At 41.6% G+C, this 16,116-nt stretch overlaps 1 protein-coding gene across 1 annotated transcript in view; it reads right to left on the reverse strand.

The window, feature by feature from the left end:
- Positions 1-6,932: 6,932 nt before the first annotated feature.
- Positions 6,933-16,116, reverse strand: part of Znf451 (zinc finger protein 451) — a 69,690-nt gene continuing 60,506 nt past the window's right edge. The window contains exon 15 of the mRNA XM_045157588.1: positions 6,933-7,307. Coding sequence (XP_045013523.1) covers positions 7,261-7,307 — 47 coding nt within the window. The 3' untranslated portion in view covers positions 6,933-7,260. The remainder of the gene's footprint in view (positions 7,308-16,116) is intronic.

Consider the following 16,116-nt stretch of genomic DNA (forward strand, 5'->3'; position numbering starts at 1 on the left):
CTCCCCGCGCCGCGAGCGACGGAGGGAGGGCGGGGCCGCCGGCCGGGCACAGACCCGCTCCCGGGAAGGGAAGGTATCTAACGCGGCCCAGGCTCTCCGATGACTAGTGAGCTTTCCACTGGCACCCATAATTCATAGCTGAAACAAAAACGTTCCAATCCCATGAGGTGGGAGAAGAGGGCTCTTTGTGACACAGAAGGTATTTTAATCCACCTTCCTTGCAGGAACTCTACACTTGTCTGATCTGTCCCCTAGCAGTCATTTTCCCAAGATGAGGACAACAGGAAGCTGTAGGTAAGTAAAAATAAATGAACAAATAAGTGCTACGGCATTTTCCTCTGCCCAGTTCTATGTGGGAAGGCGAATTTATATCCTTTTCACGCTTTCTAATGGAGATTTTTACTGACGTTTGTTGGAGTTTGAGTAAAATGTAACTGAATTAAGAAGGCTATTTTGGGCTAAAGAGATGACTCAGTGGTTAGGGCACTTGCCTGCAAAGCGGAACGACACGGGTTCAATTCCCCAGTACCCACATACAGCCAGATGCAGAAAGTGACACATGCATCTTAAGTTCATTTGCAGGGAATAGAAGCCCTGATGTGCCCATTCTCTCTCTCCTTGCAGATAAAAGTTTTTTTTTTTTAAAGGCTAGTTCACACTCTGTGAATAAAAAAAAAAAAAATGGAATAAAGCTCCAAAGTCAGAAGTCCGTAAAAAAAATGAAGCAGGGCTCAAAATATAATCTAAATACTGTGTCTTACTCTTTTCACAATGACTCTGTGCCTCATTGCATGAATGAAAATGCACAGGACAAAATAATAATTTGATGCTCAATCGCAACCTTTAATCAAGAGATCAAAGCCATTTAAACTGTTGATGTCTGAGACACAAGCCCTTCACTGTGGCTCCCAGTTTCATGGGAATTCATTTTAAATATATTCATTAACTGTCCGTGACATTTTGTCATTTCATGACACAGCCTTGAAATCTTCGGGGAAGCCTAAGCTGTATCTGGTGACAAAAGCCTAATACCAGTTACTTTGGAAGCTGATACAGGAGCTCAGGGCCTGCTTGGATCATAGTGAGTTCAAAGATAGATTCAGCAAGATGCTATCTCAAAATAAAATATAAAAGGCCATAGCCCAGTGCTAAGGATAGAGAATAGGAGCAAGAGAGGTTTTGTTGTTGGTTTTTTGAGGTAGGGTCTCACTCTAGCCCAGGCTGACCTAGAATTCACTATGTAGTCTCAGGCTGGTATAGAACTCACAGCCATCCTCCTACCTCTGCCTCCCAAGTGCTGGGATTAAAGGCGTGAGCCAACACACCTGGCAGATTTTTTCTTATAGGTAGTCAGTTAAGAACAGAGGTCCAAGGAGAACATAGATGCTGACCTTTTGTCTTGGCTATGCTCTCACCTAGATGTGAACCCAGTGCCCTGGGTTATAGGTTCAATCTCTGGTATTGAGAACAAAAGCAAGTGACTTAGAATCATGCCAACTCTGACTCTCATATCCTAGATCCAATACCTTAGTAAATCCAAATTCTACTGTCCGAATGTATTTGGACTCTTTCCGATTCTACTGTAACCCAAGCTTGTTCCAAGTCGCCTGGTCAATGTGCACTTGGATGACAGCAGTGCCCTAGCTGGTCTCTCCACTTCTAGAAGCCTATATCTTGTGTGAATTCTCAATAACCAATCATCGAAGATCACACTGTTTACTCACAAACCTTCCACGACTTTTTGCAGACAAGAAAAGCAAATCATTGTTTCTCTGGAATGTATGTAGTTTTAGCATCATCATCCAAACACCCCAAGTCAAATGGTCGTAAGCCAGGGACAACCTATACTGGATGGCTCACACACTCATCATCCTCAAGTCTTTGCTTAAACTCACTTATTTTTCCTGATCAACCTGTTAGAAAAACTAGGTTGAGCTGGACATGGCACATTCCTGCAATCCCAGCACTCAGGAGACTCAGATAGGGAGATCTTCAGTTCAAGACTGTCTCAAAGTAAGAGAAAGTAAGGCTGGGACCAGAGACACGGTGTAGTGGTGGAGTGCATTCCTAGCATGCACAGGGCTCAGGGTGATCTCCAGCCCTACCAGCAAACCAATCCTGCACAGTTTATTCATTTCTTCATCATTTACCACCACTGTCGCTATCAGATAGTTTACTTATTATCTAGCACTCTGTCCCATTCACTCCCCCTGTGTGTGCTCCACCGAGGATCACTAGTGCACCCTATGTGATTAAAACAGTCCCTGAGACTTGGTTGGTGTGGGTGAATTAATGAATGATGGAATAACAAAATGAGCACCTTTATCAATATTAGAAACACTTTTAGCAATCCCTAACATTCTGTCATCCAATGACTCGATGTCCTTCTGTGTCTAAGTACAAATTGTAGTTATTTTGTTTTTACATTATTTCTCAAGTAGAAATATAATCATTAATGATTACTAACCAAAACTTTAATTACCTTAAAGGTCACAAAGAAATCTCTCTTTCATGTCTTGTCAAAAGCATTAGCTGCTCTCTACCATGCACACTGTGCAAACTGTGTGGTCTGTGTATGCACATGTGTGTGCACACACTGCTGGGTCTAGGGCAGTACTCTACCACCACGCTATATCCCCAGCACAAAAACACGCAGACCATCAGTGTATCCTAGCCAATGATAATGAAGCATATGGTGCCATTTCCTGCTGCCCACATCTGAGTTCACTACTGTACTCTCTGAAATGCTACTTTTGCTCCTACTCAGTAAGCTCCTGCAGAGGTGCTTAAGGCCCAGCACCATATCTACTTGGGAAAGCCTTGCTTGACCATTTTAACATCAAACTTAAAAGCATGACCCAGGGGGCTGGAGAGATGACTCAGCAAGCAAGAGTGCTTCCCGTGCAAACAGGAGAGCTGAGGGGCTAGAAACCACCTGTGTTTGATTCTCTAGCACCAGCCAGGTAAACAGTTAGGTATGGCCATGCACATCTATAACCCATCTTGTGGAGAGCAGACTGAAGAATTGCTCGAGAAAACAACACACTCCAAAACCAGTGAGACCCCATCTCAAGAAAATGTGGCTGAGCAATGGAGGACACCCAAGCATTCTCTCTAGGCCTCTGTGCCAGGGCCTAGGGCCTTGGGTACCCTAGGCCAGCACTATACCACTGAGCTATAACCCCAGTGCAAAAAGTGACAACAAAAATTTTGAACAAGCAAAAAAAAGTTTCTAAGCCAGGCAGAGATAGGAAGATCACTGGGAGTTCAAGGCCACCCTGAGACTACAGAGTGAATTCCAGGTCAGCCTGGGCTAGAGCAAGACACTAGCTTGAAAAAAAAAAGTTTCTAGTATGGATTGGAAAGGCCACTAATAAAGCAGTGACTCCATTGGATATTAATATATCTGGTGTTGCAGAGACACAACAAAGTCCTGACATCATCTCTGTCACAAAGAAAATCTGTAGAGAGAGTTGTTGAGACAAGGTCTCACTCTAGGCTGCTTCTGACTCTTGGGTGATCCTCCTGTCTCAGCCTTCTGAGCACTGAGATTACAGGGATGACCCATCAAGCTCAGCTACAGAAACTTTTGTTTGTTTTTTTGGAGGTACTACTCGGGCTAGGGAGATGGTTCAATGGTTAAAAGGCACTTGCTTTAGCCGGGCGTGGTGGTGCACACCTTTAATCCCAGCATTCAGGAGACAGAGATAGGAGGATCACCGTGAGTTTGAGGCCAACCTGAGACTCCATAGTGAATTCCAGGTCAGCCTGGGGGCTAGAGTGAGACCCTACCTTGAAAAACCACCAAAACAAAAACAAGGCACTTGCTTGCAAAGGCAGCTGACCCTAGTTTGATTACCCAGTGTTCACATAAAGCCAAATGCGCAAAACAGTGCATTCATCTGAGTTTGTTTGCAGCAGCAAGAAGCCCTGACATGCCCTGGCACACACTCTTCTCAAGTAGATAAATAAAAATATTTTTTGAAATAGTAATTACTACCTAAGGATTTTAGATATGGGCACACTCTCCTGTTGCTGTTGTTAAAAAAAAAAAAAAGAATTTTAGGTATGACATTTCTGCTCAAATAACATGAAACATATATACCAAGATAATATGGCTACTAATCTATGTATGTATGTAAATTTTATTCACAATGGAGCCTCAACACCTAAGAATTAAATATGTAATAACTGAATATATAAAGCAACTCAGGGAAATGATGAGATTCATATGAAATAACTAGTTAAGAAAGATTATTCCTGAGCAGACCTTCAGATTATTTTTGGAAAATTGTATTTACAAACAAAATCATGATTACACAAATATATAAGGGACTAATATTAAAAATAAGTTTAATTCTATCCATATATTTTGACATTCCTTTAAACAAGATTATACAAGTCATATAAAAATCTAAAAGGAAACGTTTCATTTTCATTAAAAAAATTTTTAGCAATATGCTATTCTCAAGCAAAAATATATCCACATGATACACACAGAACATCACAGGTTAATTTTTTTATTTTTTTGTATTTTTATTTATTTATTAGAAAGTGACAGAGAAAGAGGCAGATTGAGAATGGGCGTGCGAGGGCCTCCAGCCACTGCAAATGAACTCCAGACACATGTGCCCCCTTGTGTATCTGGCTAATGTGGGTCCTGGGGAATCGAGGCTTGAACCGGGGTCCTTAGGCTTCATAGGCAAGCGCTTAACTGCTAAGCCATCTCTCTAGCCCCACAGGTGGACTTTTAATCTGTTTTCATGGTGTAGTGGTTTGATTCAGGTGTTCTCCATAAATTTAGGTGTTCTGAATGCTAGGTTTGCCAGCTGATGACAACTGGAAAGAAATTAAAACTTCCTGGAGGTGGTATATTGTTGGGAAAAGGTTTACGGGTGTTATAGCCAGTTTTCCCTTGCCATTGTTTGGCACACTCTCCTGTTGCTATGTTCCACCTTATGTTGGCCAGGGGGTGATGTCCACCTTCTTCTCATGTCATTGTTTTCCTCTGCCATGATGGAGCTTCCCCTCGAGTCTGTAAGCCAAAATTAACCCCTTTTCCCAAAAGCTGCTCTTGGTTGGTTGTTTTCTGCCAGCAATGTAAACCTGACAGCAACAGGTACAGAGTGGCGCTGCTGCTAGACACCTGACTATGTGGCTTTGGCCTTTTGGAGCTGATTTTTAAGAGGAATGTAGAAGGATTTGAAACCTTGGCCTAAGAGATGCTGTGCAGTGCTGTAAGTACAGCTTGATGGATTCTTCTGGTCAGAGTTGAAAGACCCGAATGCAGTGAGGTTTAGCTTATGAGGGTGAAAAGGAGCTTTGTCTGGATTGGGCTAGAAGCAGTTTGTGTGAGAGGCTTGCTGTTATGGCCATGTCCTGAGAAGTTGTGTAGGGTTGCTTTGCATAGAAACGGACTGGTGTGAGCAGAGGGATATAGCACAGAAATGAAATTTTTGGCCTGAAATTTCTTCCTTTTCAGCTGCAATTATATGAGATTACAACCTTTGAGACTGGCCAGCTGACCTATGCTGGGGCAACAGCAAGAATGTAGACTCTTTTGAAGGGGACTGAGTGCTCAAGGAGTTTCCTGTTTTTCAAAGCCAGCTTTATTACCCCCTGGATTAACAAACTGGCACCCTGCCTGGTATTGTGGAGTATAAGAAATGCAGCAAAGAGCGGGTCATTGAGTTGCAACACGGTCTTGTGTTTTGGAAATGGCCATGGGCAGTGTGAAGCAGGTTTGCTGAATGCCTGTGTGGAGACCCCATGGGGCCATGAGATGAACCATGGGTTGCAGTGGAGAACCAGCGGAGATGCCAGGACCATGAGATGGCTGCCAAGGAGAGCTGCTGGCCCTGGATGAAGTTTTCCAGGACTGCGAGTAGCCTAGCTTGAGGGGCAGAATTGGAATTCCGGAGACTTGTTGCTGGTTAGAATTATCAGACTTGGAGATTTGTCACTGACTAGAGTTGTAGGACTTGGAGTTACAGAGTTTGATATTTGCCCTGTTTAAATTTCGTATTGGTTTTTTGAATTGTTATGCCCAATGCCATCTTTTGCAGTGTGAATGTTTATTCTGTGACATAATGGTTTCTTTTTGGGGGGGGGCGCTTGGGGGTATTATGGCTCAGTTAAAAGACCTTGGATTATGGGGATGTATGAACATCATTGGAATTGATAAAAAAAAAAACAACTATGGGGACTTTTAAAATTGGATGAATGCATTGCATTTTACATCATGGATGGTTATCAGTTTATGGGGGCCAGGGGTGGAATGTGGTGGTTTGATTCAGGTGTCTCCCATAAGTATAGGTGTTCTAGATGCTAGGTTCCCCAGCTGATGGCATTTGGAAATAAAAGCCTCCTGGAGGCAATGTATTGTTGGGGGCAGGCTTATGGGTGTTATAATCAGTTTCCCCATGCCAGTGTTTGGCACACTCTCCTGTTGCTATGTTCTCCCTTATGTTGGTCAGGGGGTGATGTCCACCCTCTCTGCTCATGCCATCATTTTCCCCTGCCATGATGGAGCTTCTCCTCAAATCTGTAAGCCAAAACAAACCCTTTTTTTCCCCAAAAGCTTCTCTTGGTTGGGTGATTTTTTTTTTTTTCCTTTTCTTTTCTTTTTGTTTTTCGAGGTAGGGTCTAGCACAGGCTGACCTGGAATTTGCTCTGTATTCTCAGGATGGCCTTGAACTCACTCACAACGATCCTCCTACATTTAGCTCCTGAGGTTGGGTGATTTCTACAAGCAATGCAAACCTGACTGCAACAATGTTCAATTTACATTACTACCTTCTAAAAATCATAGATCTCAGATTATCTATATATTAGGACCACATAAGACAGAGAATTTCTGGAAAAACTAAGCAATGGTTCATTTTATTTATATTCATTTTCTCTCAAAAAGAAAAAAAAAAAAAAGACTCAGTTGTACATTACAAATAAACCTGAAGAATAATGCTACTTAGAAAACATTAAGAGGTTTTCACCTAAATAGAGAATTCCAAGCTTGCTGGACAAGGTGATGCTCACGTTAGGACACATGGCTCCTATGTGCACTGCCATGTATCAACTCCTTCCAGTTCTGTGTGACAGCATACAATACAAAGCAAATATGAAATTCTGAGCAAATGAAAGGAAAGTCATGCTTCAGACACGTTTTTCCTGGTAGGTTTCTGTCCTCCTTATAAAACAAGGTCAAGAATATATTATCCTGAGTGTCCTCAAGGTCACTTGCTGTTGTAGTAATATCTTTAATTACATTTCCTCAAGACTTCTTCTAATAGCTTCTTCTAATTCCACATCTGAAAAATGGAAAGGAAAATCAAAGTGGAAGAAAAGTGGTATTTTTCTCAAAAATAACAATGGAGTATCTCGAAAAATGAGAATCTGGGTATGATCTCAAGTTCAACATTATACATGAACTAATGTGCTAAAGAACTTACAAGATATTTCTAGTTGGGGATGTAGAAATGCCACAGAATTTAGTAACACTGACTTGTGTCAACACAGAAAAAATTCTGTATCACATATTTCCTACAAGACTTACAGTGACACATAGGATACAGGAGGGTAAATATGAAATGGCAAATTCTTACAGGCTATTAAACCTTATTTCTTGTTTTCATTTCTTATACCTCAATAAGGGTAGGGGCAAATTAGCTAAGATTTGTAGCATCTCAGGCTAAATGAAACTCATGCCTACATGTCACCTGAGAAGCATATTGTATATGTACATATGAAACAATGCCCACCATATGCCATGAACAAGAATACAACAGTGAACAGGAAAGGCATCGTTGGGTTCTCAGGTCTTTCTCCATTCTGCAAATGAGGCTAAAATCCAGGAGGTTAGAACTAGGAATCAACTCATTGGCCTTCACTAGCCTTTCAGAGCAGATTCTCTCTTCTCAATTGGTCCACTGATATGTCAAGCACCAGTGGCACTTCTAGGACACATGCATTTTCCTCAGTGGGAGCTCGGCTTTGCTAGAATGTCTGTAATTTTGATACTGAAGCTGACATAAACTGGGCATTGTCACACCTATATTTTACAGTTAGTGAGTTGTCCTGAGATGACCTCAAAGAGGTGAGTTAACTAAGAAAAGCTAAGACAGGATTGCGGAGATGGCTCAGCAGTTAAAGGCACTTGCTTCCAAAGCCTGCTGGCCTGGGTTCGATTCCTAAGTACTCATGTAAAGCCATATACACAAAGTAGCACAGTCATCTGGAGTTCATTTGCAGTGGCAAGAGGCTGTCCATTCTTTCTTTCTCTCTCTCTCTCCTTACAAATAAAGTTTAAAACAAAGAAAAAAGAAAAGCTAAACCATTCTTAGCAAAGAAGAGAGTGACAAGACTAAATACTTGTTATATAGGGTGTAAGTCGAAAGAGGTATCACTGTGAGGAGCGGCAGCACCGAAGCACAGTAGAATGTGACCTTCTTAATAGATGGTGCTCCATCAACTGACATCAGTCATGTAGGAAAAAATAAAATGTATCCCCATATTAAGGAATATACAAAAATAAACTTTGATACACTGTATCTAATTGTAAAAGGCAAAACAGAAAAGCTTCTAGAAGGAAACACATGGCAATATCCTTCTAATAAGAGTGCAGAGAAAAACTAGCAAGTGAGATTCAAAAATTACCAAAAAGGCAGATATTAGGACTGAATTAGAATTACTCTGCCCATCAAAAGACACCATAGCACTCAGAAGTCTGTAGATCAACAGAAAGAGGAGACAATACTGGAACCAATAAGATGGGCACAATCACATCTGGCCTTACCTCTTCAAGGTAAACATAAACAATTCCTCTCCTAGATATTTATTCACAGAAAAAAACCTGAGTCATGTACGGTATAAGAATGATCAGAGCTAATTAACTTGTAACAGCCAAAAACCAAAAAGAAGGTAACATCTATAAATAACAGGTGGAATTTTACACAGGTATTAGAAAGAAACCAACACTACCTGCTGAAACACAAATGAAACTTTAAAACGATGCTGATTACAGAATACAACACAACAATTCCAGCACCTGGGAGGCTGAGGTAGGTGACTGCTGGGTTCAAGGCAAGCCTGGGGTTATAGCAGTGCTAGACCAACCTTGGTTACAGAGTGAGCCTGTCTCATTATAAACAAAAAAGCGTGGTGAAAGACAAGATAGTTGGCTCATTCTAAAATGCTAACAAGCTGAGTTAAGTCTATTTCTGGTACAAATGAGGAAAAAATACAACCCAAGCCAAGTACAGTGGCTCAGGCCTTTAATCCCAGCTCTAGACCAGCCTGGCTACAAAGTGAAACCCTGTCTCAACAACACAACACAACACAACACAACACAACACAACACAACACAACACAACACAACACAACACAACACAACACAAGAGTATAGGGAATTGGAGAGATGGCTCAGCATATTAGATGTTTGTCTACAAAGCCCGATGAGCTGGATTCAATTCCCCAGGTACCTGTGTAAAGTTAGAAGGGAATTTGTTTACAGTGGCAAGAGACTCTGGCATGAACCCACACACAAATAAATAAATTAACATAAAGTAAACAAAACCTGTCCTTAGGCTGTCCAATAGTGTAGACAAGTGAATTTAAATTGCAGTATCGCAGTCAAACTATGTTTAAGTGCTTCATGCCCACAACTGGAGAGTGCAGATAAGCTTCATTGAACATTGATGGTCACTAAAATTCCACTTTAATAAATCAAGCACTATTGAATTGTAGTAGTTAGTAACAACAGTGACTACGAAGTGATAAAAAGGGGAGGCAACTGGAAGAGAGAAATTCAACGTCTTTCTGACAATTCTAGAGGCTTGGAAGTCCAAGGTCAAGGGATTTGCATTTGGCAAGGGCCTTAATTCTGCATCCTCACTTGATGGAATATAGAAAGAAGCAACTGACTCAATCTTCTAGCAACCTACTGTGAGATAACATTAATCAGTCCTAATGGCCGAGCTCACATAACCTAATCATCTCTTAGCAGTCCTGCTTTCTATTCTTAATACTGTCACAATGGCAATTAAGTTTCAACTACTTTTATGGGAATATTCAAAACATAACACCACTGAATCTGAAAATAATCTAACTTGGAAAAGGTCTTTTACAAGCATAATTAAGATTAGGATGGGGGCTGGAGAGATGGCTTAGCGGTTAAGCGCTTGCCTGTGAAGCCTAAGGACCCTGGTTCGAGGCTCGGTTCCCCAGGTCCCATGTTAGCCAGATGCACAAGGGGGCGCACGCGTCTGGAGTTTGTTTGCAGAGGCTGGAAGCCCTGGCGCGCCCATTCTCTCTCTCTCCCTCTATCTGTCTTTCTCCCTGTGTCTGTCGCTCTCAAATAAATAAATAAATAATTAAAAAAAAAAAAAGATTAGGATGGGTCTTTCATCAAATATGACTAGTGTCCTCCATGTAAGGGAAGGAAAATACTTCATGAAAACACATACACACACCACGGAAGATGCCCACAGGAAAATGCAGGCATATATTGCAATGACATATATGCACACTATAAAAGGTACCCAGGATTTCAAAGACCGAATACGACCCTGTTGAGCACATACAGCTTTCAGAACTCTCAGACAATATATCTATATTCCCCCCCCACCCCCCAGGTAGGGTCTCACTCTAGCTCAGGCTGACCTGGAATTCATTATGTAGTCTCAGGGTGGCCTTGAACTCATTGCAATCCTCCTACCTCTGCCACTCGAGTGCTGGGATTAAAGGTGTACCCCACCACACCCTGCTTTTAACCCACCCAATTTGCACTCTACTAGTTCTAGGAAACAAATACCTAGGTGACAGCCTACCTAAAAAAATACATTTTTAAATTTATTTGTATGCACCTGTCAGGGTCTCTTGCTGCTGCAAATACCTGTCCAGCTTTACATGGGTGGCTGGGAATTGAATTTGTGCCAGTAGATATGCAAGCAAGTACCTTTGACCACTGAGCCAACTTCCCTACCCCCACAGACTACTTTTTAACCCGTAAATTGTTAGTGGTTGCCTACTTTTTTTTGTTTGTTTAGGTTTTTTGAGGTAGGGTCTCACTCTAGCTCAGGCTGACCTTGGAATTCACCATGTAGTTTCAGGGTAGACTCAAACTCTCAGTGATCCACCTACCTCTGCCTCCCAAGTGCTGGGATTAAAGGTGTGCGCCACCACACTTGGCTAGTTGCCTACTTTGTAAAATGCTTTGTACACGTTCTGTGTGCACTTTACTACACAGAGAATACTGTCCAAAAGTCAGGGAAGAAGAGCAGAGGTGAGGTGTTCTCTTCTAAAGTCTTCTAACTGTATGTGGGTAAGGGGACTCATGCCTGTGGACCTGGCACACACAGAGACCAAGGCAGAAAGACCCTCAAGTTCAAGGACAGCTTAGACTATGTAATAAGTTATAGGTCAGAATGGGCCAGACACAAAATGGCCTGGATATCCATGAACTCACAGTGCCTGACACTACAAGATCATAACATAAAAATAAAAGAGAGACTGAATGAGATGGGGAGGGGATATGATAGAGAATGGAATTTCAAAGGGGAAAGTCAGGGGAGGGAGGTTATTACCATGGGGTATTTTTTATAATCATGGATGTTGTTAAGAAAATTTGAAAAAAGGGGCTTGAGAGATGGCTTAGTGGTTATGCGCTTGCCTGTGAAGCCTAAGGACCCCAGTTCAAGGCTCGATTCCCCAGGACCCACATTAGCCAGATGCACAAGGGGCCACATGCATCTTGAGTTCCTTTTCAGTGGCTGGAGGCCCTGGCATGCCCTCTCTCCCCCCACCTCTGTCTGTCGCTCTCAAATAAATAAATAAAAATTTTAAAAAAATTTAAAAAATGGGGGCGCTGGAGGGATGGCTTAGTGGTTAAGCAAAGCCAAAGAACCTAGGTTCAAATCTCCAGGACCCAAGTTAGCCAAGTTATGCACAAGGGGGGGGGATGCGTCTGGAGTTCATTTACAGTGGGGCTGGAGGCCCTGGTGCACCTATTCGTTCTCTCTTCTTCTTTCTCTGTCAAATAAATAAATATATATATTTTTAAACTGGACAAAAACAGACTAGAATGCAACTAAATGGTTCCATATCCACTGGTAGTGGAGCAGCTTACACTGGGTTATGAAGTACTTCAAGGCTCCTGAGAACATAAAGCAAGAAGGATGATGATCCATGAGAGGATTAGATTTGGTTGTATCATGTTCTGCCTGAAGGCACTTTCCAGTGCATGCAGACTAAGATGGCTAGACTTCACTCAAGCTCTTAGTGCCTTGAGGAATCAAAAGACAGTTTCAGTCTGCCATAAAAGAATGTGTGGAACAGGGGTACAAAGGGACTCAGAACATTAAGAAAGCAACAAAAGGGGATCATCAACAGTCTTTAGTTATAATCTCTAACTGTACATCATACACATAAATGGATCCAAGGACATGGACTGGGGAGTTGGTTCAGTGGTAAAGTGTGTGTGGTGCAAGTGTGAAGACCTGAGTTTAGAAAATGCTGGGTGTGGGGCAGTCGTCTATATTCCCAGTGCTGGGGAGGTAGAGAAAACAGAACCCAAGAACTTGCTGGCTAGCAAGTATAATCAACCACAGAATGGTAAGGTGAAGAGCATTACTGACCTCGACACGTGTGCACACAAACGCATAAGCAACACACACACACACACACACACACACACACACACACACACACACCCTCAGTGCAAACCTGGAAGCCTGAAAGAAATGATAAGACAGATTTGTGCTCTTCCCCCCGGAAGTGTTAACGACAACTGCCTGTGTTCCCATGTGGATCCTGGACTAAGGTTCCAAAAACAGCAGAGCATACTTTACAAACTATTGTGTGTGCCTGTTTTAATCTCCCTGGGGCTATCTGAAGGACTAACACAAGGCATTCATCTGGGCTAGAAGGTGGCTCAGTGGTTAATGGAACTTGTTTGCAAGCCTGTCAGCTCAGGTTCAATTCCTCAGTACCCATGTAAAGCTGGCTGCAAAGTGGCACATATGCCTACACACACACACACACACACACACACACACTCACTCAAATAACTAAAGTTTTTAAAACACCATCTAAAGCCTGGGAACAAAATTTGGGAAGGTAATTGTTCTGAGAGGTTAAGGTATTCAAATGCCAGTGTGTACTGGGAGATTCAGAAAGTCAAATACATGCCCAGGATGCAAACTCAGAACACATCTGAAAAGATCCCAATGCTTCCACCACTGTATCAGTTACTTTCTCATTGTTTGGACAAAATACCTGACCAGAAGTGACTTGTGGAAGAAAAAGGACTTGATTTAGCTTACAGTTCCAGACAGCAAGGAGGCGTGGTCACCTCAGAAGACAGCAAACAGCAGAGGAAGAAGGGCTGGACTTTAAAACCTCCCGCCCTACCTCCAGGGACCTACTTCTCCCAGCAAACTCCACCTCCTAAAGGCTCCACAATCTTCCCAAATTGCTGAGGAACAAGCATTCAAACGCAGGAAGCTATGGGGGTCATTTGACATTTAACACCATGTGTCCTTGAATAAATGTGAAAGCTCAGAGTTAGTCTGTGAGCATGGGAGAGCTGTTGGTGTTTTGCTTTAACTCCTGAAAACAAACTAAAATGATCACACATAGCATAGAATGAAGCTTTTCCAAAACTAGTTTGGGAAATAAATGCACAACTGCAGATATAATAATCAACAGAAGTGGACTCTATTTCCAGAGGTACGACATTAACATTCCAATAGCCAGTTTCAACAGCAAAAACAAGCACATGCACACAAAAAAATAAACAAGAAAGTTTACAGTTAGATGACTTGTCCATTCTTGTACACTTGCAAGCAACAGAACTGAGTTTTAATTAGGCAATCTGGATTCAATGAAAACACTTAACCACCACATTATGTGGCTTCCATCTACCCTCTCTAGTATATAATACAAGATTATATAGAGTTGCCACAATTGGTTTATGGACAGCAACCATCCGTGGAAGGGAATAGCTTTCCACCCCCCTACTCCCCCCCAACCCCCGCACCAAGACAAAGCCACAAATTTATTCTGCCTTTTGTCATCTATTGTCAAATATTTGCAGTGTTATGTTGAAAAAAAGAAAAAAAAAACAAGAAGCCATTTGAGAGGATATTTAAGCTGTTTTGAGTTTTATTGTAAGGTATGGGCAAGAGCATTACTTTGTTTCCATGGTACAGGGTCAACAAAATCACTGCTTGTTCTCCAACTGACTTCTCCAGTGATAAAACATTGGGCCTGGCAGATCTAAAGGACTCTAAGTTGTTAAACTTGAATTTATCTACCAAGTATTATTTAGTGCTAAACACTATACTACATCTCACTGAAGGAAAAGATGAATAAAATGTGATTCTAACTCCTTAAGGAACTCACTAAAGACAAGATGTGGGTTGAAATATTTTACATGTACTTGATATAGTATAATTGTAGTCTCACAGACACAGAAGATATAGCACTGTCCCAAACCAGAGTATCAGGAAGGCCTGTAACCTCGGCAAGGAAGGCATGGTGGTGTAAGCCAGAAATCTCAGCTAAGGAGGCTAAGACAGGAGAATGAGGAGTTCAAGGCCAGTCTAAACTCCACAGCAAGACCTTGTTTCCAGAGATACAAGAAAACACAAAACCCTGAAAATCTTAAAAAAAAAAAAAAAAAAAAGTACTAGCACATGCCTTTAATCCTGGCAATTGGGAGGCACAGGTAGAAGACTCCTGTGAGTTCATGGCCAGCTGGGGCTAGAATGAGACCCTACCTCAAAAAATTAATAAATAGGTAGTGATCACACAAAATTGTCTTAGTAATTCTGTTAACCTGAGCTATGAGATGAGCTACTTTTTGTTTGATAAAGAGGAGAAGAAAAAGGGTTATCAGAGGAAAGTGGAGAGAAAATCATATTCTTTAGTTAGCGCACACTTTTCTTGGAATGGGTAGTAGATTGTAATATTAAATGATAACTAGGAAAACATTTGAAGGATCTTTTCTTTGGTTCTTTTAACAGTAATTCTTTTTCCAAACTAAAGCATCATAAAAATGTGAAATCTCAATTTCCAAACCATAAAATGTATCACATATAGAGTAGAACACTGGAACTTTTGGGACAATCTAGTTACATACATCTTAGGTTTCTTGGGTTAGCTATGACCCCACAAAAAGGAAGATTTCCAAAGTGTGGCTATTTAAGATTTCTATTCTTAACTGGAATTTGTCCTGGAATTAATTATTGATTTGCAAACAAAGGTTGCAAAATCTTAATTCCTGTTTGTGTCTATCTTCTCATTACTTTGACAAACAATTTAGTTGGCAGTTTTGCATAAGCAAAAGTTCTTTCACTGGCTAACTCACTGTGGCTGCTAAGCACTGAGTAAAGCCTGAAAGATTACGCTGGGTAAAAATCATACAAAATACTTCTAATGAGGCAAGGCTTTTTGTCAACTTTGTTTACCTAGTAAATTTTGTCTAAGAAAAGACCAGAGTTTTCTTCCCTTTTTTGTCAGGCCCCTTTCTCCTTTCATTCCTTCTTTTCTTTCTCCTTTGTTGTGTGTTTATGGAGTAAGAGGATAACTTTGGATGTCAATCTTCTCTTCCAACTCACTGGAGGCAGATCTCTCATTCTCCTTGTTGTTCAGTGCTGCATCTGCCAGACTAACAGAACGAGCTTCCTGCTATCTCACCAACCAGTGTGCTAGAATTACAGAAGTCCTCTATGGCTTCTGTTGCAGGGCAGTGGGGATCTGACCTCAGATATTCAGTTTGACTGGCAAGTTCTTTATCCACTGAGCCATGTCTTCAGATCTAAGATCAGTGTTTTCTATTTCATTAAAAAGATGAGTCAGGGGCTAGAGAGGTGGCTTACTCAAGTTTTATTCCCCAGTACCCTAAGCAAGATGCACAAAGTGGCGCATGTATCTGGAGGAGTTCCTTTGCAGTGGCTGGAGGCCCCAGTGCACCCATTCTATCTGTCTCTTCTTTCTCCCTCTCTCTTAAATAAATAAATAATTTTTTTAAAAAAAGAATTAGGGCTAGAGAGATAGCTTAGCAGTTAATGTGCTTATCTGCAAAGCCTAAGGACCCAAAAGTGATGCCCTGGAACCCAT

The sequence above is a fragment of the Jaculus jaculus genome, chromosome 8 (genome assembly GCF_020740685.1).
Source record: "Jaculus jaculus isolate mJacJac1 chromosome 8, mJacJac1.mat.Y.cur, whole genome shotgun sequence".
NCBI classification, from domain to species: Eukaryota; Metazoa; Chordata; class Mammalia; order Rodentia; family Dipodidae; genus Jaculus; species Jaculus jaculus.